At 48.9% G+C, this 24,838-nt stretch overlaps 1 protein-coding gene across 1 annotated transcript in view; it reads left to right on the plus strand.

Annotated features, from left to right (window-relative positions):
• pepd (peptidase D) overlaps positions 1–24,838 on the plus strand; it is a 140,569-nt gene that overhangs the window by 47,112 nt on the left and 68,619 nt on the right. Inside the window, 1 exon segment of the mRNA XM_067998201.1 lies at positions 865–911. Within this exon segment, the coding sequence (XP_067854302.1) occupies positions 865–911 (47 nt within the window).

The raw sequence follows: 24,838 nt of genomic DNA on the forward strand, positions 1-24,838 counted from the left end.
ATTAGTCCCACTCCCCTGCTCCTTCCCCATAGCCCTGCAAATGTTTCCTTTTCAAGTATTTATCCAATTCCCTTTTGAAAGTTATTATTGAATCTGCTTCCACCGCCCTTTCAGGCAGCGCATTCCAGATCATCACAACTCGCTGCGTAAAAAAAATTCTCCTCATCTCCCCTCTCTTCCCCCCCCTCCCCGTTCTTTTGCCGTCATTTGTCCCAGCATCTACAGTCTTTTTGGGGAGAGTGCTCCAGATTTCTATGACCCTGGGATATGACTTCAAGATTGCTGAATCTGGATTCAGATCTTTACCCTTGTAATCAATCTGGATTCAAGAGCATTTCAAACTTTTGGATGAGTTGTTAAACAGAGGTCCTGTGCCTGCTGAGGTGGACATAAAAGATCCCATGATGTTAATCGAAGAGGAGCAGGGGGTTCTCCCAGTATCCCAGCCAACATTCGTCCCGCAGCCGCGACCCATAAAACAGATTTACTGGTCGCTCATCTTGTTTGCTGTTTGTGGGATCTTGCTGTGTGCCACATTTGCCTACAAAGCAACACTGGCCACGCTGCAAAGTAATTCATTGACCATAAAGCACTTTGGAACATCAGGGCATGAAAGGCAGCAAGTTTTTTTTCTTTGATGGGGTGAACTCCCACATCTGACTCCTAAACCTAGATTACTGATGTCTCCAGTCACTCATTGACAGGAGCAGTGTAGCAGCATCCCTTCAAACCACCAGTGCAAACAAAGAGAGAGAAGCTGGTAATCTTGTTAAAGTCTTTATTTTTGACACAGCGATGCTGTGAAATCCTTTGAGAGGTGATGATTTACGCCTGTTTATTTTATTCCCCTCCTCAATCCTCCAGGTAATGAAGGCCGTGCGAGTGGGAATGAAAGAATACGAGATGGAAAGGTCAGAATTCTCACTTCTGTGTTTTAAGAGAATGTTAAAATGTTTCCTTTTGTTACTTTGCACGCCTGGCTTGGGAATGCCGTTAGAAAGAAATCTTAGAGCAGCTGCAACAGGCTGATGGTGAGAAAGATCCTTTCACATTCTCTCATTTGGTTTTATATATCCAGCATGAGCTCATAACAGTTACTGAAAGGGCCCACCAATAATTTCTTTGTAAGTTCCCACTGGTTTGGAAATACCAGTTTATTGCCCGAAACCATCCCCTTGAGCTCCTGTGTTGACATCGAGACTCAGTATGTATTTTTTTTATTTGTTCATAGGATGTGGGCGTCGCTGGTGAGGCCAGCATTTATTGCCCTTGAGAAGGTGGTGGTGAGCCGCCTTCTTGAACCGCTGCAGTCCATGTGGTGACGGTTCTCCCACAGTGCTGTTAGGTAGGGAGTTCCAGGATTTTGACCCAGCGACGATGAAGGAACGGCGATATATTTCCAAGTCGGGATGGTGTGTGACTTGGAGGGGAACGTGCAGGTGGTGTTGTTCCCATGTACCTGCTGCTCTTGTCTTTCTAGGTGGTAGAGGCCATGGGTTTGGGAGGTGCTGTCGAAGAAGCCTTGGCGAGTTGATGCAGTGCATCCTGTGGATGGTACACACTGCAGCCACGGTGCGCCGGTGGTGGAGGGAGTGAACGTTTAGGGTGGTGGATGGGGTGCCAATCAAGCGGGCTGCTTTGTCCTGGATGGTGTCGAGCTTCTTGAGTGTTGTTGGAGCTGCATTCATCCAGGCAAGTGGAGAGTATTCCATCACATTCCTAACTTGTGCCTTGTAGATGGTGGAAAGGCTTTGGGCAGTCAGGAGGTGAGTCACTCGCTGCAGAATACCCAGCCTCTGACCTGCTCTTGTAGCCACAGTATTTATATGGCTGGTCCAGTTAAGTTTCTGGTCAATGGTGACCCGCAGGATGTTGATGGTGGGGGATTCGGCGATGGTAATGCCGTTGAATGTCAAGGGGAGGTGGTTAGACTCTCTCTTGTTGGAGATGGTCATTGCCTGGCACTTGTCTGGCGCGAATGTTACTTGCCACTTATGAGCCCAAGCCTGGATGTTGTCCAGGTCTTGCTGCATGCGGGCACGGACTGCTTCGTTATCTGAGCGGTTGCGAATGGAACTGAACACTCTGCAATCATCAGTGAACATCCCCATTTCTGACCTTATGATGGAGGGAAGGTCATTGATGAAGCAGCTGAAGATGGTTGGGCCTAGGACACTGCCCTGAGGAACTCCTGCAGTAATGTCCTGGGGCTGAGATGATTGGCCTCCAACAACCAAGGATATGGATAGGACCGAGTAATAGTGTAGATATTATGAGGAGCGAGATTGAATTACATTGAAACTTTAGCACAGATACTGACCGTTTGACCCAACTGATCTGTGCTGGTGTTTATTCTCCACACGAGCCTCCTCCCTCCCTACTTCCTCTCATCCTATCAACATATCCTTCTATTCCTTTCTCCCTCGTGTTTATCCAGCTTCCCAATAAATGCATCTATGCTATTTGCCTCAGCTACTCCTTGTGGTAGTGAGTTCCACATTCTCACCACTCTCTGGGTGAAGAAGTTTCTCCTGAATTCCCTATTGGGTTTATTAGTGACTGTTTTATATTTATGACCCCTAGTTTTGAACTACCCTATCAAACCCTTTCATTATCTTAAAGACTTCTATCAGGAGATGACTCCAGTTCTGACCATCACATTTCTGATGTTGAACCTGCGCCCTCCTCCCCTTCCCATTGAGGCTGCATCAGCCAGCGTGCCCCTGCCCTCTGAAGCTCTTCCCCCTAAACTGTCAGCCGTGGCTCAGTTGCTAGCTCTCTCGCCTCTGAGTCAGAAGGTCATGGGTTCAAGTCCCACTCTAGAGACTTGAGCACGTAATCCAGGCTGACACTCCAGTGCACAGTGCCAGTACTGAGGGAGTGCCGCACTGTCGGAAGTGCCGTCTTTTGGATGAGATGTTAAACCGAGGCCCTGTCTGTGTGCTCAGGTGGATGTAAAAGATCCCATGGCCACTATTTTGAAGAAGCGCAGGGGAATTCTCCCCAGTGTCCTGGGCCAATATTTATCCCTCAACCAACATCACTAAAACCGATTATCTGGTCATTTATCTCTTTGCTGTTTGTAGCAGTTTGCTGCCGCGCGGCATTCTTGCCTCTGAATCAGATGGCTGTGGGTTCAAGCCCCACTGCAGGACTTGAGCACCGTTGAAGATGCCGTCTTTTGGATGCAACGTTAAACCAAGGCCCCCTCTATCTGTTGAGGTGACTGATTCCACGACGCTATTCGAAGAAGAGCTGGGAGCTGTCCCGGGGTCCTGGGCCAATATTCATCCCTCAACCAACATCACCAAAACAAGTACATCTCATTGCTGTTTGTGGGACCGTGCTGTGCACAAATTGGCTACTGCGTTTGCCTACAAAATGACAGTGGCTATATTTGAAGATTAATTCATTAGGACATCCTGAAGCTACATAAATACAAGGTTGCTCTCAACAGGCACTGGGTGAAGGGCGAGTCACTTTGTAGCTTGTGGTGATTGGATGTGATATTCTGTAGTGCGTGCACACTGACCCCTGTGTTCAGGGCCCAGGGTTGCCTGTGTCTGATTGTGTGAGACCTCCCTTTCAATTATGACTGTATAATTTCCTAACATTGTGAGGTATTTCTTTCTACTGCTTGTTAACACCGGACGTGACTCGATTGCTCATGAATTATTTGTTAATTAAAAGCCAGACCAGATCGAATTGCAGCACTGACTCCTTCATAGAGATGGGCTTCTCTCCACGACATGCTGATTGGGACTGATTGCCTTACCATTAATTGGATTGCTGCTCTGTTTCACAGTGCAGGTCTGGCTGTGGAGTATTGCAATGAATGCTTATTTATCTGCATTTAACACCCAGTAATGGGTTTCATAAAATATTCCATTAGGAGCATCAGGATAAATTTGTTTTGTTTTCCTAGTTTTCTCTCCTGAAGGCACTGACGCTGGTAAGGATTCGCCCCCACGGGTACCTCACCCAAGGCCGTTCTTTGTGTGTAAGCTGGAAGCCATCGCCTGGGAAGACTTTTCTAGGTTACTTATAGGTCCCGTGCTGGGCCCTGGGACCGTTGCTTGAGTGCGATGTAGTATCATAGTGGGTACAGCACAGCAGGAGGCCATTCAGCCCATCGTGCCTATGCCGGCTCTTTGAAAGAGCTATCCAATTAGTCTCATTCTCCCTGCTCTTTCCCCTTAGCCCTGTAAATTTTTTCCCTTCAAGTATTTATCCAATTCCCTTTTGAAAGTTATTATTGAATCTGCTTCCACCGCCCTTTCAGGCAGCGCATTCCAGATCATAACAACTCGCTGCTTAAAAAAAAATGTTTCATCATGATCTCTGGCTCTTTTGGCAATCACCTTAAATCTGTGTCCTCTGGTTACCGACCCTTCTGCCACTGGAAACAGTTTCTCCTTATTTACTCTCTCAAATCCGTTCATAATTTTGAACACATCTATCAACTCTCCTCTTAACCTTCTCTGTCTTAAGGAGAACAACTCCAGCTTCCCCAGTCTCTCCACATAACTGAAGTCCCTCATCCCTGGCACCATTCTTGTAAATCTTTTCGGCACCCTCTCTAAGGCCTTGACATCCTTCCTAATGTGTGGTGCCCAGAATTGGACACAATACTCCAGCTGAGCCTTAACCAGTGTTTCATAAATGTTTAGCATAACTTCCTTGCTTTTGTACTCTCTGCCTCTATTAATAAAGCCCAGGATCCCATATGCTTTTTTTTAAACAGCCTTCTCAACTTGTCCTGCCACCTTCAAAGATTTGTGTACGTGCACCCCCAGGTCTCTCTGTTCCTGCACCCCCTTTAAAATTGTACCATTTAGTTAATATTGGCTCTCCTCATTCTTCCTACCAAAATGAATCACTTCACACTTCTCTGCGTTAAAATTCATCTGCCATGTGTCTGCCCATTTCACCAGTCTGTCTCTGTCCTCCTGAAGTCCACATTGTTTACTACATATCCAAGTTTCGTGTCATCTGCAAATTTTGAAATTATATCCTCTATGCCCAAGTCCAGGTCATTAATATATGTAAAAAGAGCAGTGGTCCTAATACTGACCCCTGGGGAACACCACTGTATACTTCCCTACAGTCTGAAAAACAGCCGTTTACCACTATTGCTCTCTGACAAACAAACACTGAGACCCAGATATCCACGATAAGTGTCAGCCGTGGCTCATAGAGTCATAGAGTTATACAGCACGGATAGAGGCCCTTCGGCCCATCGTGTCCGCGCCGGCCATCAGCCCTGTCTACTCTAATCCCATATTCCAGCATTTGGTCCGTAGCCTTGTATGCTATGGCATTTCAAGTGCTCATCCAAATGCTTCTTGAATGTTGTGAGGGTTCCTGCCTCCACAACCCTTTCAGACAGTGAGTTCCAGACTCCAACCACCCTCTGGGTGAAAAAGTTCTTTCTAAAATCCCCTCTAAACCTCCCGCCTTTTACCTTGAATCTATGTCCCCTTGTTATAGTACCCTCAACGAAGGGAAAAAGCTCCTTAGTATCCATCCTATCTGTGCCCCTCATAATTTTGTACACCTCAATCATGTCCCCCCTCAGCCTCCTCTGCTCCAAGGAAAACAAACCCAATCTTCCCAGTCTCTCTTCATAGCTGAAGCGCTCCAGCCCTGGTAACATCCTGGTGAATCTCCTCTGCACCCTCTCCAAAGCGATCACATCCTTCCTGTAGTGTGGCGACCAGAACTGCACACAGTACTCCAGCTGTGGCCTAACCAGTGTTTTATACAGCTCCATCATAACCTCCTTGCTCTTATATTCTATGCCTCGGCTAATAAAGGCAAGTATCCCTATGCCTTCTTTACCACCTTATCTACCTGTTCCGCCGCCTTCAGGGATCTGTGAACTTGCACACCAAGATCCCTCTGACCCTCTGTCTTGCCTAGGGTCCTCCCATTCATTGTGTATTCCCTTGCCTTGTTAGTCCCTCCAAAGTGCATCACCTCGCACTTTTCCGGGTTAAATTCCATTTGCCACTGTTCCGTCCATCTGACCAACCCATCTATATCGTCCTGCAGACTGAGGCTATCCTCCTCGCTATTTACCACCCTACCAATCTTTGTATCATCAGCGAACTTACTGATCATACCTTTTACATTCATATCCAAGTCATTAATGTAGACCACAAACAGCAAGGGACCCAGCACCGATCCCTGTGGTACCCCACTGGCCACAGGCTTCCAGTCACAAAAACAACTTTCGACCATCACCCTCTGCCTTCTGCCACTAAGCCAGTTTTGTATCCAAAGTGCCAAGGCACCCTGGATTCCATGGGCTCGTACCTTCTTGACCAGTCTCCTGTGGGGGACTTTATCGAAGGCCTTACTGAAATCCATGTATACCACATCCACTGCGTTACCCTCATCCACACGCCTAGTCACCCCCTCAAAAAATTCAATCAAATTAGTCAGACATGATCTTCCCTTGACAAAGCCATGTTGACTATCCCTGATTAATCCTTGCTTCTCCAAGTGGAGACTAATTTTGTCCTTCAGAATTTTTTCCAATAATTTTCCTACCACTGATGTTAGGCTCACTGGCCTGTAGTTCCCCGGTTTTTCCCTACTCCCCTTCTTGAATAATGGTATTACATTAGCGGTTCTCCAGTCCTCTGGCACATCCCCTGTGGCCAGAGAGGTTCTGAATATATGTGTCAGAGCCCCTGCAATCTCCTCCTTTGCCTCACACAGTAGCCTGGGATACATTTCGTCCGGGCCTGGGGATTTATCCATTTTTAGGCCTGCTAAAACCGCCAATACCTCCTCCCGCTCGATGTTAATATGTTCGAGTATATCACAGTCCCCCTGCCGTATTTCTATGTCTACATCGTCCTTCTCCATAGTGAAAACAGATGCAAAAAATTCATTTAGAACCCCTCCTACATCTGCCGGCTCCACACACACATTGCCATTTTTGTCCCTAATGGGCCCTATTTTTTCCCTAGTCATCCTCTTACCCTTAATATACTTATAAAACATCTTAGGATTTTCCTTTATTTTGCTCGCCAGTGTTATTTCATGGCCCCTCCTTGATCTCCTAATTTCTTTTTTAAGTATCCCCCTGCACTTTTTGTACTCCTCTAGGGCTTCCTCCGTCTTTAGCCTTTTGTATCTGCCAAAAGCCCTCCTTTTTTTCCTAATCCTTTCTCGTATATCCCCTGACATCCAAGATTCCCTGGAGTTCTTGGAACCACCCTTGACCTTTACGGGAACATGTTGCCATTGTATGGTCTCAATCTCCCTTCTGAAAGACTCCCATTGCTCCGATGCGGATTTTCCTACAAGCAGCTGATCCCAGTCCATTTTGGCCAGATCCTGCCTTATCCTATTAAAATCGGCCTTCCCCCAATTTAGAACCTTTATTTCCGGCCCCTCCCTGTCCTTTTCCATGACCACCTTAAATCTCACCGAATTATGGTCACTGTCACCAAAGTGCTCACCTACTAGCACTTCTTCCACTTGGCCGGCCACATTCCCTAGAATTAGGTCCAGTACCACCCCCTCTCTTGTAGGACTTTCTACATGCTGGCTCAAAAAGCTCTCCTGGATGCACGTTAAGAATTTTGTACCCTCTAAGCCTTTTACACTCTGAGTATCCCAGTTAATATTGGGGAAGTTGAAATCCCCCACTATTATTACCCTATTATTTGCACAATTTTCTGAGATTTGCTGACATATCTGTTCCTCGATCTCCCCCTGACTGTTTGGGGGCCTATAGTACACTCCCATCAAAGTGCTTGCCCCCTTTTTGTTTTTAAGCTCCACCCATATGGCCTCATTTGAGGAACCTGCTAATATATCATCCCTCCTTATGGCAGTAATTGATTCTTTAATTAATATTGCGACCCCCCCCTCCTCTTATACCTCCCCCTCTGTCTCGCCTGAAGATTCTGTACCCCGGAATATTGAGCTGCCAGTCTTGCCCCTCCCTCAACCATGTCTCTGTGACAGCAACAATATCATACTCCCATGTGTTTATCAACACCTTCAGTTCATCCACCTTATTTGCAAGACTCCTTGCATTAAAATAGATGCCATCCAGCCTTGCCCTCACATATTTGCCCTGTCTTCCAAGCTGACTTGTTTTTTTCTCTATATTTGGCTGCACATCACCCCCTATTGTCGCTCCACTCTGTATCCCATCCCCCTGCCAAGTTAGTTTAAACCCCCCCCCAACAGTGCTCGCAAACCTCCCCGCAAGGATATTTGTCCCGCTCTGGTTCAGGTGCAACCCGTCCGACTTGTACAAGTCCCACCTTCCCCAGAAGCAGGCCCAGTGATCCAGGAAACTGAAACCCTCCCTCCTGCACCAACTCTTTAGCCACGCATTCATCTGTTCTATCCTCCTATTTCTATACTCACTAGCCCGTGGCACTGGGAGTAATCCAGAGATTACAACCTTTGAGGTCCTGCTCTTTAATCTGCTACCTAGCTCCCTAAATTCTTGATGCAGGACCTCATCTCCCTTCCTACCTATGTCGTTGGTCCCAATGTGGACCACGACCTCTGCCTGCTCACCCTCCCCCTTGAGAATGCCCTGTAGCCGCTCAGTGACATCCATGACCCTGGCACCAGGGAGGCAACAAACCATCCTGGAGTCACGTTTACGGCCACAGAAACGCCTGTCTGTTCCCCTTACGATAGAATCCCCTACCACTATAGCTCTTCCACTCTTTTTCCTCCCAGCCTGTGCAGCAGAGCTACCCCTGGTGCCAGGAAGTTGGCTGCTGCTGCCTTCCCCTGATAAGTCATCCCCCTCAACAATATCCAAAGCGGTATATTTGTTTGAGAGGGGGACGGCCACAGGGGACCCCTGCACTGCCTGCCTGCTCCTCTTACTCTGCCTGGTGGTCACCCAATTACTTCCTGCCTGTACAACCTTTACCTGCGGTGTGACCATCTCACTAAACGTGCTATCCACGACGTTCTCAGCATCGCGAATGCTCCTTAATGAATCCATCCGCAGCTCCAGTGCCGCAATGCGGTTTGTCAGTAGCTGTAGCTGGATACATTTCCCGCACACATGGTCGTCAGGGACACCGGAAGGGTCCCTGATTTCCCACATAGAGCAGGAAGAGCATAACACGGGGCTGGGCTGTCCTGACATGACTTACCCTTTAACTAATTAATTCAAATTAAATGAATCCCACCAATTTCACTTCAATTAAAAAGGTATACTCAAGGGCCCTTGCTGAACAGCAGTCCCCCACTACACAACAGAGACCTGAGAATCCACAAACTCTAACCTTAGACAAATTCAGCAGGAAAATACTCACCAGCCAATCACTTACCTCTTCCTTGGTGACGTCCCACTTGGATTACTTTTTGCTTCTTATTTATCTTCGGTCCAGGAGTTAAGTCCCTGTGATGTCGCACAGTAGTTGTCTCTTGGTGCAGGTCTGCTGCTGCTTTTATTCCACAATCTCAGTCTTCTACTCTCAGGTCCACTACCGCTCTGCAGGAAAAGTTTGGAAAAGCAGCACCTCCTTCCCCCACTTCACCAAACTCCCACACTTACCGAACTCTCAGCACACTGTGTAATATCCGCACACCAGTGGGCAGCACTCTCGCCTCTGTGTCAGAAGGTCGTGGGTTCAAGTCTCCACTCCAGAGACTTGACCACAAAATCTAGGCTGACACTCCCGATGGGAGTGCTGCACTGTCGGAGGAGCCATCTTTCGAATGAGGTGTTAAATCGAGGCCCCGTCTGCCCCCTCAGGTGGGCGTAAAAGACCCTATGGCACTATTTCGAAGAGGAGCAGGGGAGTTCTCCCAGGGGTCCTAGGCTAATGTTTATCCCTCAACCAACATCACTAAAACAGATGATCTGGTCATTTGTTGTATTGCTGTTTGTGGGATCTTGCTGTGTGCAAATTAGCTGCTGATTTTCCTACATTACAACAGTGACTACACTTCAAAAGTACTTCTTTGGCCGTGAAGCGCTTTGGGATGTCCTGAGGTGGTGAAAGGCGCTATATAAATGCAAGTTCTTGTAACTCCGGCTGGCAAAGATAACTCCAGCCGGCTGGCTTGTAGGATGTGAGTGTGGATTCCAGCAGTACAATTCCTTGTGTTCCTTTAATAGACATTGTGTCTACTCCCACCTGAGGCAGTTTACAGAGGCTGCTTCTCTCCCTTCAGCACAGCTGATGCGCAACTCTCTTGTTTGTGGCTTTTCTGCTCTGTGGATTTCTAATTTTATTTAATTGTTGAGTGCTGATAATTGGGAAGAAGTAACTGAGATGTTAGTCACAAGGGAGTTGAATTAACGTGTCTTCTCACCAAGACTGCTGAGTTGCGGGGATTATTGTACATCCACTGATGTTCATTAAGATCCCTTTACAGCCAAGTGCCCAAGGGTCCTGCCTGTGTCAGCACACTGACCCCTGCTCGCAGATAATTTCACCCAATGGAAAACATGTAGACGAGGAGAGGGCGAGGCCCAAGGGTAGAATCTTCGGGTACTCCTGAGGTGGCTGTGGCTGGAGGTGGCTGTGGCTGGAGGTGGCTGTGGCTGGAGGTGGCTGTGGCTGGAGGTGGCTGGTGGCTGGCTGTGGCTGGAGGTGGCTGTGGCTGGCGGTGGCTGGTGGCTGGTGGCTGGAGGGGGCTGGAGGTGGCTGGTGGCTGGAGGTGGCTGGTGGCTGGAGGGGGCTGGTGGCTGGAGGTGGCTGGAGGTGGCGGTGGCTGGTGGCTGGAGGTGGCTGGTGGCTGGAGGTGGCTGTGGCTGGAGGTGGCGGTGGCTGGTGGCTGGAGGTGGCTGTGGCTGGAGGTGGCTGTGGCTACATTGGAATAGGGCTGATGGGGAGTCAGGGCATCCCATGCTGAGGTCAACTCACAAAGAGAGGCAGCTGAGGAGGATGGGAATGGTCTATTGCCGGGGAGAGATCAAGGAGCATTGTGGTCATGGTGCAGTGGTTATGTTACCGGACTAATAATCCAGAGAATTGGGGGGTTCGAATCCCACCATCAGTTTGAGAATTTGAATGCAGTTTAAAAAAACATAGAAATTAAAAGCTGATCTCAGTAAAAATGACCATGAAGCTGTCGGATTGTAGTAAAAACCCAACTGGTTCATTAATGTCCTTTAGGGAAGGAAACCTGCCGTCCTTACCCGGTCTGGGCCTATGTGACTCCAGTCCTACACCAACGTGGCTGACTCTTAACTGCCCTCTGAAGCGGATAAGCAAGACACTCAGTTGTATCACTATCTTCTCAGGGCGACTTGGAATGGGCAATAAATGCCGGCCTTGCCAGCGACGCCCACATCTTGGAAACACATTGTGGTCACAATTGCTGAAGATGTTATTGGTGACTTTGACCAGTGTGGTCTTGGTGATGTAGGCAGGTTGGAAACTGGACTGGAGGGATTGGCATAGGGAGTTATGGACAGACAGACGATCCGGGTTCCATCCTGTGCTGAGTAAGCTGATCTCGGTCAGGGTACTGACAGGGCTCCAGAACTCAGGGAGTTGGGGTGGAAAATCAGCCATGGTGTCTAGGCCTGATTGCTATCCAGGAACTCCTGCTGGAATGTGTGTATGGACATGGGCAAGGAGAGGATTGGTCTGGTCTGTGCCTTTCCCTGGTCGAATAGCCTGCTGCCGCTCAGTGTCTGATTTGCGTGTGATGTGAAGAACGGCTGAGAGACTGTGTCCTGGTCCAGGAGAGGAGAACTGATAGAGAAACCAGAAAGGAATCCGCTGCAAGTATCGGACAGGGAAAAAAGTAAGGGATAGATTGAGGAAAACCGGAAAGGTTGGGGAGGAGAAGGAATATACAGGCAGCTGAAACCAGGGAGGATCAGATCGACAATCTCATTACTGGTGAGACAACAGGTGGTGGGAAGAGTCTCGGCCCACATTTCTTCAACTGCTCCAGTTCCCCATCACACCTTTCAGACTCACCATTGCCCTCCACTCTGCATATCCCAAAAGCAATTTTCTTCATCCAACACAGATTTCTGAAGGATTGAGGCTTGGTTTCTCTATCTAAAGTGCTTTGAAAAATGCTCTTTGCTGCAGAGCTGGCTCATATTTCACTTTATTTCCCGTCACTGCTTGTACTTTGTGTGTTGGGATGCAGGGAAGAAACTAAAATACTTTTCTGTAATGAGTACAGGTATGTTGGTGGTTCGGTGTGTGAATGTGTGTAATTTCCTTCTGTCTGTTTACTGCCAGTTTGGCTCAATTGGTAGCACTCTCGCCTCTGAGTCAGAAGATCGTGGGTTCAAGCCCCACTCCAGAGACTTGAGCCCATAAGTCGGGCTAACGCTCCCGGTGCCAGTACTGAGGGAGTGCTGCACTATTGGAGGTGCCGTTTTTCGGATGAGGCTTTAAACCGACATGCCGCCTTCCTGTTCCGTTGGTTCAGGTTGATGTCAAAGATCCCATGGTGCTACTTCACAAAATGCGCAGAGATGTCCTGGCCAACATTCTTCCCATAACCAACACCGCCAAAAGCATTTTATCTGGTTGCTTGTCTCTTTGGTTCTTGCTGTAGTTAAAATGGCTGCCACATTTGCCAACATAACAATAGTCAGGGCACTTTGAAGTTGTTTTCGTATCTTCACGCTCTTCCTTTGGAGAACAAAGGTAGGGGAGTCTATAACGAGGGGGCATAGATTTAAGGTGAGAGGGGAGAGATACAAAAGGGTCCAGAGGGGCAATTTTTTCACTCAAAGGGTGGTGAGTGTCTGGAACGAGCTGCCAGAGGCAGTAGTAGAGGCGGGTACAATTTTGTCTTTTAAAAAGCATTTGGACAGTTACATGGGTAAGATGGGTATAGAGGGATATGGGCCAAGTGCAGGCAATTGGGACTAGCTTAGTGGTATAAACTGGGCAACATGGACATGTTGGGCCGAAGGGCCTGTTTCCATGTTGTAAACTTCTATGATTCTAACAATGTGAAGTAGGGGAAGGATTCGCAGGCTGATTAACGGTCTGACAGGGTGGGGTTGTTGCTTTTGTATCTTTGCACTCTTTCCTCGGGGAACAGTGTGAAGTAGTGGAAGGATTCACAGGCTGATTAACAGACTGACAGGCCGTAACCATCTCGACACCAGCCGATAGAGGTGTTAGTCCCATACTGTGGGAGGGTTTTATGAACTCCCACTGTACGTGAAGCGCTTTGGGATATCTGAGAGATGTGATTAAGCGTGATATATTACAGAGAATGTACAGCACAAACAGGCCATTCGGCCCAACTGGTCCGAGCCGGTGTTTATGCTCCACACGAGCCTCCTCCCATCCCTCTACATCTCACCCTATCAGCATATCCTTCTATTCCTTTCTCCCTCATGTTTATCTAGCCTCCTCTTAAATTCACCTACGCTATTCGGCTCAACTATTCCTTGTGGGAGTGAGTTCCACATTCTCCCCACTCTCTGGGTAAAGAAATTTCTCCTGAATTCCCTATAGGATTTATCAGTGACTATCTTATATTTATGGTCCCTAGTTCTGGTCCCCCCACAAGTGGAAACGTTTTCTCTACATCTACCCTATCAAACCCTTTCATAATCTTAAAGACCTCTGTCAGGTCACCCCTCAGTCTTCTCGTTTCTAGAGAAAAGAGCCGCAGCCTGTTCAATCTTTCCTGATAGTTATAACCTCTGTTAAGTGATAGTGTTTGATTTCACCTGTGCGCTGTCTTGTTGGAGTGTTAGCATCAAAGGTATCGCAGTGCGCTCTGGGGAGATATTTCTGAGTTTCAGCTGTGAGCAGCGATGTTTGGTGATTCAGCTCTGTGACCCCATTAGAGTCGATGCAAGGAATTTGTTGACAGTTGAACAGAATTAATTGAATGCATTAACTACACTGAGCTAAACCGAACATAATTAATCGAACATCAGTTATTATTAGAGCTGCTGGGGTTAGAATCTTTTAAAGGATGATTGACAGCTTCTCGTTACCGACTTCTAATTCATTTTAAATTAGCCTCTTGAATTGTTATTCTCCATTTGATTGTTTTGTGTGTCGTGAGAGGGATAGATTCTGTGACTTCAACTTAGTAGGAGCAATTAGTATTCTGCCGGAAATAGAAGGAAAGAGCATTTGCATTTGTTTGTACAGTGCGGTAGGGTACGGTAGCATAGTGGTTATGTTACTGGGCTAGTAATCCAGTCATGAGTTCAAATCCCACCACGGCAGCTGGGGAATATAAATTCAATTAATTAAATAAAGTCTGGAATAAAAAAAACTATTATCAGTAACGGTGGCCATGAAATTACCAGATTGTTGTAAAAACCCATCTGGTTCACTAATGCCCTTTAGGGAAGGAAACCTGCCGTCCTTACCCGGTCTGGCCTATATGTGACTCCAGACCCACAGCAATGTGGTTGATTCTTAATCGCCCTCTGAAATGGCCTAGCAAGCCACTCAAGATGGCGGCTCACCACCACCTTCTCAAGGGCAATTAGGGATGGGCAATAAATGCCGACCTCGCCAGCGACGCCCACGTCCCATGAACGAATTTTTTTTAAAAAGTGTCTTCCCACTTCTCTTCTGTGGCTTCGCATACAAGGAATTAAGTTGAAATAACGACCATTGTGGAGCACGTTGATGAATAACCAGTTTATCTGTTTTTAGTGTGGTTGGTTGAGGGATAAATATTGGCCAGGGCACTGAGGAGAACTCCCCTGCTCTTCGAATAATGCCATGGGATCTTTTACGTCCACTTGAGGGGGTAGATGGGACCTTGATTTAACGTCTCACCTGAAAGACGGCACCTCCGACTGTGCAGCACTCCCTCAGTACTGGACTGGGAGTGTCTGCTTGGATTATGTGCTCAAATCCTGGGGCCCATGCCCACAACCTTCAGTGCTACTGACTGAGCCAAGCTGAGGTAGTCACAGCAGGCCAGCCACCACCTCGAAGACAAGAGCTGAGGGATTTTGAGAAAGCATCTCACCTGAAACGTTAAGATTTTCTCGGATGCTGACCGACCTGTTACATATTTCAGTGTTAACTGTTTCTACCTACAAGAACATAAGAAAAAGGAGCAGGAGTAGGCCATCCAGCCCCTCGAGCCTGCTCTGCCGTTCAATCAGATTATGGCTGATCTTCGACCTCAACTCCACTTTCCTGCCCGATCCCCATATCCCTTGATTCCCCTAGAGTCCAAAAATTTATCTATCTCAGCCTTGAATATACTCAACGACTCAACATCCCTAGGATGTAGGCCATCAGGTCCAGGATATTTATCGGCTTTTAGTCCCATTAGTTTCTCAAGTATTTTTTCTGCACTGTTAATAATTACTTTAAGTTCCTCACTCTCATTAGCCGCTTGGTTCCCCACTATTTCTGGTTTGTTTTTTTGTGTCTTCTACTGTGAAGACAGATACAAAATATTTGTTTAATGTCTCTGCCATTTCCTGATTCCCCATTATAATTTCTCCTGTCTCAGCCTCTAAGGGACCAATGTTTACATTTGCTACTCTCTCCCTTTTTACATACTTGTAGAAGCTCTTACAATCCGTTTTTATATTTCTTGCTAGTTTACTTTAATATTCTATTTTCTCCTTTTTTAATCAATTTTTTGGTCATCCTTTGCTGGTTTCTAAAACTCTCCCAATCCTCAGGCTTATTACTCTTGGCAGTATGATAGGCCTCTTTTAATCAGAACCCAGGAGACAGAATCTGAAAGAGAAGGAGGCTAAGAATTCAAGGGAGACCCTCCATCAAATCTGTTCTGCACCCCAAGACTACCAGAAGCTGTGTATGGGTTGTTTTTCAAACTGGATGCCTGTGTCCAGCGGTGTGCCTCAGGGATCGGTGCTGGGTCCGCTGTTATTTGTTATTTATATTAATGATTTGGATGAGAATTTAGAAGGCATGGTTAGTAAGTTTGCAGATGACACCAAGATTGGTGGCATTGTGGACAGTGAAGAAGGTTATCTAGGATTGCAACGGGATCTTGATAAATTGGGCCAGTGGGCCGATGAATGGCAGATGGAGTTTAATTTAGATAAATGTGAGGTGATGCATTTTGGTAGATCGAATCGGGCCAGGACCTACTCCGTTAATGGTAGGGCGTTGGGGAGAATTATAGAACAAAGAGATCTAGGAGTACAGGTTCATAGCTCCTTGAAAGTGGAGTCACAGGTGGATAGGATGGTGAAGAAGGCATTCGGCATGCTTGGTTTCATTGGTCAGAACATTGAATGCAGGAGTTGGGATGTCTTGTTGAAGTTGTACAAGACATTAGTAAGGCCACACTTGGAATACTGTGTACAGTTCTGGTCACCCTATTATAGAAAGGATATTATTAAACTAGAAAGAGTGCAGAAAAGATTTACTAGGATGCTACCGGGACTTGATGGTTTGACTTATAGGGAGAGGTTAGACAAAGTGGGACTTTTTTCCCTGGAGAGTAGGAGGTTAAGGGGTGATCTTATAGAAGTCTATAAAATAATGAGGGGCATAGATAAGGTAGATAGTCAAAATCTTTTCCCAAAGGTAGGGGAGTCTATAACGAGGGGGCATAAATTTAAGGTGAGAGGGGAGAGATACAAAAGGGTCCAGAGGGGCAATTTTTTCACTCAAAGGGTGGTGAGTGTCTGGAACGAGCTGCCAGAGGCAGTAGTAGAGGCGGGTACAATTTTCGTCTTTTAAAAAGCATTTGGACAGTTACATGGGTAAGATGGGTATAGAGGGATATGGGCCAAGTGCAGGCAATTGGGACTAGCTTAGTGGTATAAACTGGGCGACATGGACATGTTGGGCCGAAGGGCCTGTTTCCATGTTGTAACTTCTATGAATGTTAGAGGGAGCTTTACTCTGGATCTAACCCATGCTGTACCTGCCATGCGAGTGTTTGATGGGACAGTGTAGAGGAAGCTTTACTCTGTATCTAACCCGTGCTGTACCTGCCCTGGGAGTGTTTGATGGGACAGTGTAGAGGGAGCTTTACTCTGTATCTAACCCATGCTGTACCTGCCCTGGGACTGTTTGATGGGATAGTGTAGAGGGAGCTTTACTCTGTATCTAACCCATGCTGTACCTGCCCTGGGAGTGTTTGATGGGACAGTGTAGAGGGAGCTTTACTCTGTATCTAACCCATGCTGTACCTGCCCTGGGAGTGTTTGATGACATTGGGAGCCTGTAATGGATAATGTTCCATTGCCCTGCACTTGAATGGGGGTAAATTTAATACTAATCTGCGGAAACAATATTTCAGTGAGCGAGTGGTCATTCTTTGGAACAGGCTCCCGAGGGAGACGGTGGGAGCAGTTAATGTTGATTCATTCCAATGCAAAATAGATTGATTGATTATAATATTTTGTGATCCAGTATGTGAGTAATTTGAGACATGACGTGTGGTGAGTGTAACAGGCTCGGGAGGATCAGGTGACTTCGGACCTGTGGTTCCCAAAACACTCCCCCACTGGGGGTTTTCCTCACCTCATGTCTGGGTCTGTTGTAGACTCATTGATGGAGATTGATTGCTCTGATTAGTCAACAATCCATTATTTTTATATCATGTGACTACCAGGATGGTGGAAGGAGAACTTGATGGACCCTGGACTTTTTTCCTATGCTCCTAACCCCACCTATCTGCCTTCTCCCCATAGCCCCCAATCCTTCCTACCATCCTTCTCCTGATATCCCTCAACTCTACCGACCTACCTCCTTGCCATATCCCTCGATCTCTTCCCTCTTCAAAAATGCATCATTATCTTTGACCTTGTTGGTACTGACCGGCACCCGGCACCTTCATTGTCCTTCCCTGGCGATTTATCCCATGACGCCACTGCCCTTTGCATCAAAAAGTTCTTCCTGATTTCCCTCCACAATCCTCACTTCCTCGTTTTTTAAATTCCTCCTCCCTCCCCCCCGCGCCCTCCCCCCATTAACCAGATGAATGAACAATTGCCGTGTCACCCAGTGAAACCTCCAATGGGTAGAGCCCCCTCCCCAGGTATTCCTGATTTATTGAGTGTTGCTTCAGTTTGCATTTACAAAGATTGTCAGATCCACAGCCCAGGTAAAGGGTGACGGCGAATTGCAGTGGTGGAGTATTGTATGTTTGAAGGATTACCCGTAAGGTGCTGTCCAGTCTTCATTCTACATTCGAAGAGCAATATATTTTCTAACTGCTGTGTCCATTCGCCATGGTTCACTATGACTCTACACAGACAATCAATGCTCCCAGTACCGGGCATTACGAGCTATTGGCATTAAATCCTTGCAGCTCCACACAGCAGCTGCCTGACTCGGCGGTCCATAAACCCTCCGAGCGGCATGGGCTCGTTTCTCTCCCCATTATTTTCTCAGCGTGCCGATTTTCTTCTTCTCCCTCCGAGTCACGTCCCCTCTTGCAGCAGGTTGTGTTGTCCCGGGCGGTAGGTGGGCGGCCTGGCAGAGATCCCGTGGCTGGGTGTTTGGGCATCACTGGTTAGGTGAGGTCAGCAGCTCAGTAAAGGTGGGGTTGATTCTGTTTTCCTCCATGGTGGTCCGAGCAGGTGCTTCAGTGATCCGCACTACGCCAGCACCCTGTGAGGCGGGGGGGGAGGGGGAAGAGGGGGCCAGCAGCATTGCACCCCCACTGCACCCTACTGCGAGGAGGGTGTTTATATTTGGTGCTGTTCGATCCCCGGAATATAGAAGTTTACGTGGTGATTTGATTGACTTGTTTTAGGATTTTGAAAGGAATTGATGAGGTAGATAGAGAGAGACAAATGAACATAACCTCAAAATCAGAGCCAGGCCGTTCAGGAGAGAAGTTAGGAAACACTTCTTCACACAAAGGGTGGTAGAAGTGTGGAACTCTGTCCCTCAAAAAACAGTAGATGCTAGCTCAATTAATAATTTTAAATCTGAGATCCATAGATTTTTGCTTGCCAAGGGTATTAAGGAATATGGAGCCAAGATGGGTAAATGGAGTTTACTTACAGATCAGCCATGATCTTGTAGAATGGCGGAACAGGCTCGAGGGGCTGAATGGCCTCCTCCTGTTCCGAGGGCCGACTCCCTGACCATTATGTTACTGAAACCCAGGTCCCTCGTCCTGCTGGCAGACTGGAGTCGGGATGAAGGAGGTGGTCTTAGAGTGGGCAACGGGAGAGGGTCTGGAGTCGGGATGAAGGAGGTGGTCTTAGAGTGGGCAACGGGAGAGGGTCTGGAGTCGGGATGAAGGAGGTGGTCTTAGAGTGGGCAACGGGAGAGGGTCTGGAGTCGGGATGAAGGAGGTGGTCTTAGAGTGGGCAGTGGGAGAGGGTCTGGAGTCGGGATGAAGGAGGTGGTCTTAGAGTGGGCAACGGGAGAGGGTCTGGAGTCGGGATGAAGGAGGTGGTCTTAGAGAGGGCAACGGGAGAGGGTCTGGAGTCGGGATGAAGGAGGTGGTCTTAGAGTGGGCAACGGGAGAGGGTCTGGAGTCGGGATGAAGGAGGTGGTCTTAGAGTGGGCAACGGGAGAGGGTCTGGAGTCTGGATGAAGGAGGTGGTCTTAGAGTGGGCAACGGGAGAGGGTCTGGAGTCGGGATGAAGGAGGTGGTCTTAGAGAGGGCAACGGGAGAGGGTCTGGAGTCGGGATGAAGGAGGTGGTCTTAGAGTGGGCAACGGGAGAGGGTCTGGAGTCGGGATGAAGGAGGTGGTCTTAGAGTGGGCAACGGGAGAGGGTCTGGAGTCTGGATGAAGGAGGTGGTCTTAGAGTGGGCAACGGGAGAGGGTCTGGAGTCGGGATGAAGGAGGTGGTCTTAGAGTGGGCAGTGGGAGAGGGTCTGGAGTCGGGATGAAGGAGGTGGTCTTAGAGAGGGCAGTGGGAGAGGGTCTGGAGTCGGGATGAAGGAGGTGGTCTTAGAGTGGGCAACGGGAGAGGGTCTGGAGTCTGGATGAAGGAGGTGGTCTTAGAGTGGGCAACGGGAGAGGGTCTGGAGTCGGGATGAAGGAGGTGGTCTTAGAGAGGGCAGTGGGAGAGGGTCTGGAGTCGGGATGAAGGAGGTGGTCTTAGAGTGGGCAACGGGAGAGGGTCTGGAGTCGGGATGAAGGAGGTGGTCTTAGAGTGGGCAACGGGAGAGGGTCTGGAGTCGGGATGAAGGAGGTGGTCTTAGAGTGGGCAGTGGGAGAGGGTCTGGAGTCGGGATGAAGGAGGTGGTCTTAGAGTGGGCAACGGGAGAGGGTCTGGAGTCGGGATGAAGGAGGTGGTCTTAGAGTGGGCAACGGGAGAGGGTCTGGAGTCGGGATGAAGGAGGTGGTCTTAGAGTGGGCAACGGGAGAGGGTCTGGAGTCTGGATGAAGGAGGTGGTCTTAGAGTGGGCAACGGGAGAGGGTCTGGAGTCGGGATGAAGGAGGTGGTCTTAGAGTGGGCAACGGGAGAGGGTCTGGAGTCTGGATGAAGGAGGTGGTCTTAGAGTGGGCAACGGGAGAGGGTCTGGAGTCGGGATGAAGGAGGTGGTCTTAGAGAGGGCAGTGGGAGAGGGTCTGGAGTCGGGATGAAGGAGGTGGTCTTAGAGTGGGCAACGGGAGAGGGTCTGGAGTCGGGATGAAGGAGGTGGTCTTAGAGTGGGCAGTGGGAGAGGGTCTGGAGTCGGGATGAAGGAGGTGGTCTTAGAGTGGGCAGTGGGAGAGGGTCACCATCCCACGATCTGGAGCAGGCAAAGAGTGTTTGAGTGCAGCACCCACAGAGGCTGGTGGTTGCAGGGAGCATTTGGGAACGGGCAGGAGGCTGACCTCCCAGCTCAAGGAGGAAGGAGGAAAGCTAACTTTAAAAAAAAAACTAATTTTCGGGATGTAGGTGTCGCTGGCAAAGCCAATATTTATTGCTCATTCCCAGCACAAGTCAGGAGTGTGATGGAATACTCTCCACTTGCCTGGATGAGTGCAGCTCCAACAACACTGAAGGAGCTCGACACCATCCAGGACAAAGCAGCCCGCTTGATTGGCACCCTATCCACCACCCTAAACATTCACTCCCTTCACCACCGGCGCACTGTGGCTGCAGTGTGTACCATCCACAGGATGCACTGCAGCAACTCGCCAAGGCTTCTTCGACAGCACCTCCCAAACCCGCGACCTCTACCACCTAGAAGGACAAGAGCAGCAGGTACATGGGAACAACACCACCTGCACGTTCCCCTCCAAGTCACACACCATCCCGACTTGGAAATATATCGCCGTTCCTTCATCGTCGCTGGGTCAAAATCCTGGAACTCCCTTCCTAACAGCACTGTGGGAGAACCTTCACCACACAGACTGCAGCGGTTCAAGAAGGCGGCTCACCACCACCTTCTCGGGCAGTTAGGGATGGGCAATAAATGCCGGCCTCGCCAGCGACGCCCACATCCCATGAACGAATAAAAAAAAAAGCTGCCCTGAGAAGATTCTGGTGGGCCCCCTTGAACAGCTGGTATCAGTTTGATACAACTGAGCATCTTGCTCGGCCACTTCAGCAGGCAGGTAAGAGTCAACATCATTGGTGTGGGAGTCACGTATAGGCCCAGGTCGGGTAAGGACGGCAGGTTTCCTTCCCTGAAGGACATTAGTGAATCAGTTGGGTTTTTATGACAATCTGACAGCCTCATGGTCACTTTTAATGATCCCAGCTTTTCATTTCCCAAATTTTAAACTGAATTTAAATTCTTTACTCAATCTGCAGGGTGGGGTTTGAACTCGCATTCTGTGGATTATTAGAATTACATAGAATCTACAGCACAGAAACAGGCCATTCGGCTAAACTTGTCTATGCTGGTGTTTGTGCTGCACTCTCCTCCTCCCGTCCCTCGTATTAGCGCAGGCGTCTGGATTACTAGCCCAGTGACACAACCACTGCACTACCATACCCGTAACTGTGGCAGTGGAGTCGACAGGCGATGGATAGCAATGGAACGGAGGATGCAGTGAGAGTGTCGATCTTTCCACCCCCCCCAGGGTGGCAGTGCCTGGCTCTGCAGAGGCATTGACGGTCCAAAGAGCCTCCTGCATGAAGTGGGAACGACTGCCTGGGACGTTGCACATTTAATGAGCGTGCTCCGGAGTGCGGTTACGGCCACCTTACATTAGAGCAGCATCGCTAGCGGTGGAGGTGGAGAGAGAGCGAGGGAGCGGCTTGAAACCATGGTATGCAAGTAACAGTCAGATTGTCTTAGTGGCATGTGGGGCTTGAAGTCATGACCACCTGACTCGGGCAAGAGAGCTACGCACTGAGCCACGGTCGATACTCAGTGACGCTGCTGTACATGGCGGTTTCCTTCTGCTGCTGCTGGTCCAGAGGGAATCCAGATTTTTACATGCTGCTGGAATAGGGAGAATCCAGCTGTTTGCATGTTTTTTTTTTATTCATTCACGGGATGTGGGCGTCGCTGGCACGGCCGGCATTTATTGCCCATCCCTAATTGCCCTCGAAGGTGGTGGTGAGCCGCCTTCTTGAACCGCTGCAGTCTGTGTGGTGACGGTTCTCCCACAGTGCTGTTAGGAAGGGAGTTCCAGGATTTTGACCCAGCGACAATGAAGGAACGGCGATATATTTCCAAGTCAGGATGGTGTGTGACTTGGAGGGGAATGTGCAGGTGGTGTTGTTCCCATGCGCCTGCTGCCCTTGTCCTTCTAGGTGGTAGAGGTCGCGGGTTTGGGAGGTGCTGTCGAAGAAGCCTTGGCGAGTTGCTGCAGTGCATCCTGTGGATGGTGCACACTGCAGCCACAGTGCGCCGGTGGTGAAGGGAGTGAATGTTTAGGGTGGTGGATGGGGTGCCAATCAAGCGGGCTGCTTTATCTTGGATGGTGTCGAGCTTCTTGAGTGTTGTTGGAGCTGCACTCATCCAGGCAAGTGGAGAGTATTCCATCACACTCCTGACTTGTGCCTTGTAGATGGTGGAAAGGCTTTGGGGAGTCACGAGGTGAGTCACTTGCCGCAGAATACCCAGCCTCTGACCTGCTCTCGTAGCCACAGTATTTATGTGGCTGGTCCAGTTAAGTTTCTGGCCAATGGTGACCCCCAGGATGTTGATGGTGGGGGATTCGGCGATGGTAATGCCGTTGAATGTCAAGGGGAGGTGGTTAGACTCTCTCTTGTTGGAGATGGTCATTGCCTGGCACTTATCTGGCGCGAATGTTACTTGCCACTTATCAGCCCAAGCCTGGATGTTGTCCAGGTCTTGCTGCATGCGGGCTCGGACTGCTTCATTATCTGAGGGGTAGCGAATGGAACTGAACACTGTGCAGTCATCAGTGAACATCCCCATTTCTGACCTTATGATGGAGGGAAGGTCATTGATGAAGCAGCTGAAGATGGTTGGGCCTAGGACACTGCCCTGAGGAACTCCTGCAGCAATGCCCTGGGGCTGAGATGCTTGGCCTCCAACAACCACTACCATCTTCCTTCGTGCTAGGTATGACTCCAGCCACTGGAGAGTTTTCCCCCTGATTCCCATTGACTTCAATTTTACTAGGGCTCCTTGGTGCCACACTCGGTCAAATGCTGCCTTGATGTCAAGGGCAGTCGCTCTCACCTCACCTCTGGAATTCAGCTCTTTTGTCCATGTTTGGACCAAAGCTGTAATGAGGTCTGGAGCCGAGTGGTCCTGGCGGAACCCAAACTGAGCATCGGTGAGCATGTTATTGGTGAGTAAGTGCCGCTTGATAGCACTGTCGACGACACCTTCCATCACTTTGCTGATGATTGAGAGTAGACTGATGGGGCGGTAATTGGCCGGATTGGATTTGTCCTGCTTTTTGTGGACAGGACATACCTGGGCAATTTTCCACATTGTCGGGTGGATGCCAGTGTTGTAGCTGTACTGGAACAGCTTGGCTAGAGGCGCAGCTAGTTCTGGAGCACAAGTCTTCAGCACTACAGCTGGGATGTTGTCGGGGCCCATAGCCTTTGCTGTATCCAGTGCATTCAGCCATTTCTTGATATCACGTGGAGTGAATCGAATTGGCCGAAGACTGGCTTCCGTGATGGTGGGGATATCGGGAGGAGGCTGAGATGGATTATCCACTCGGCACTTCTGGCTGAAGATGGTTGCAAACGCTTCAGCCTTGTCTTTTGCACTCACGTGCTGGACTCCGCCATCATTGAGAATGGGGATGTTTGCAGAGCCTCCTCCTCCCGTTAGTTGTTTAATTGTCCACCACCATTCACGACTGGATGTGGCAGGACTGCAGAGCTTTGATCTGATCCGTTGGTTGTGGAATCGCTTAGCTCTGTCTATAGCATGTTGCTTCCGCTGTTTAGCATGCATGTAGTCCTGAGTTGTAGCTTCACCAGGTTGGCACCTCATTTTTAGGTACGCCTGGTGCTGCTCCTGGCATGCTCTTCTACACTCCTCATTGAACCAGGGTTGATCCCCTGGCTTGTTGGTAATGGTAGAGTGAGGAATATGCCGGGCCATGAGGTTACAGATTGTGCTGGAATACAATTCTGCTGCTGCTGATGGCCCACAGCGCCTCATGGATGCCCAGTTTTGAGCTGCTAGATCTGTTCTGAATCTATCCCATTTAGCACGGTGGTAGTGCCACACAACACGTTGGATGGTGTCCTCAGTGCGAAGACGGGACTTCATCTCCACGAGGACTGTGCGGTGGTCACTCCTACCAATACTGTCATGGACAGATGCATTTGCGACAGGTAGATTGGTGAGGACGAGGTCAAGTAAGTTTTTCCCTCGTGTTGGTTCGCTCACCACCTGCCGCAGGCCCAGTCTAGCAGCCATGTCCTTCAGGACTCGGCCAGCTCGGTCAGTAGTGGTGCTGCCGAGCCACTCTTGGTGATGGACATTGAAGTCCCCCACCCAGAGTACATTTTGTGCCCTTGCTACCCTCAGTGCTTCCTCCAAGTGGCGTTCAACATGGAGGAGGACTGATTCATCAGCT

This window comes from Heptranchias perlo, chromosome 16, assembly GCF_035084215.1.
Source record: "Heptranchias perlo isolate sHepPer1 chromosome 16, sHepPer1.hap1, whole genome shotgun sequence".
NCBI lineage: Eukaryota > Metazoa > Chordata > Chondrichthyes > Hexanchiformes > Hexanchidae > Heptranchias > Heptranchias perlo.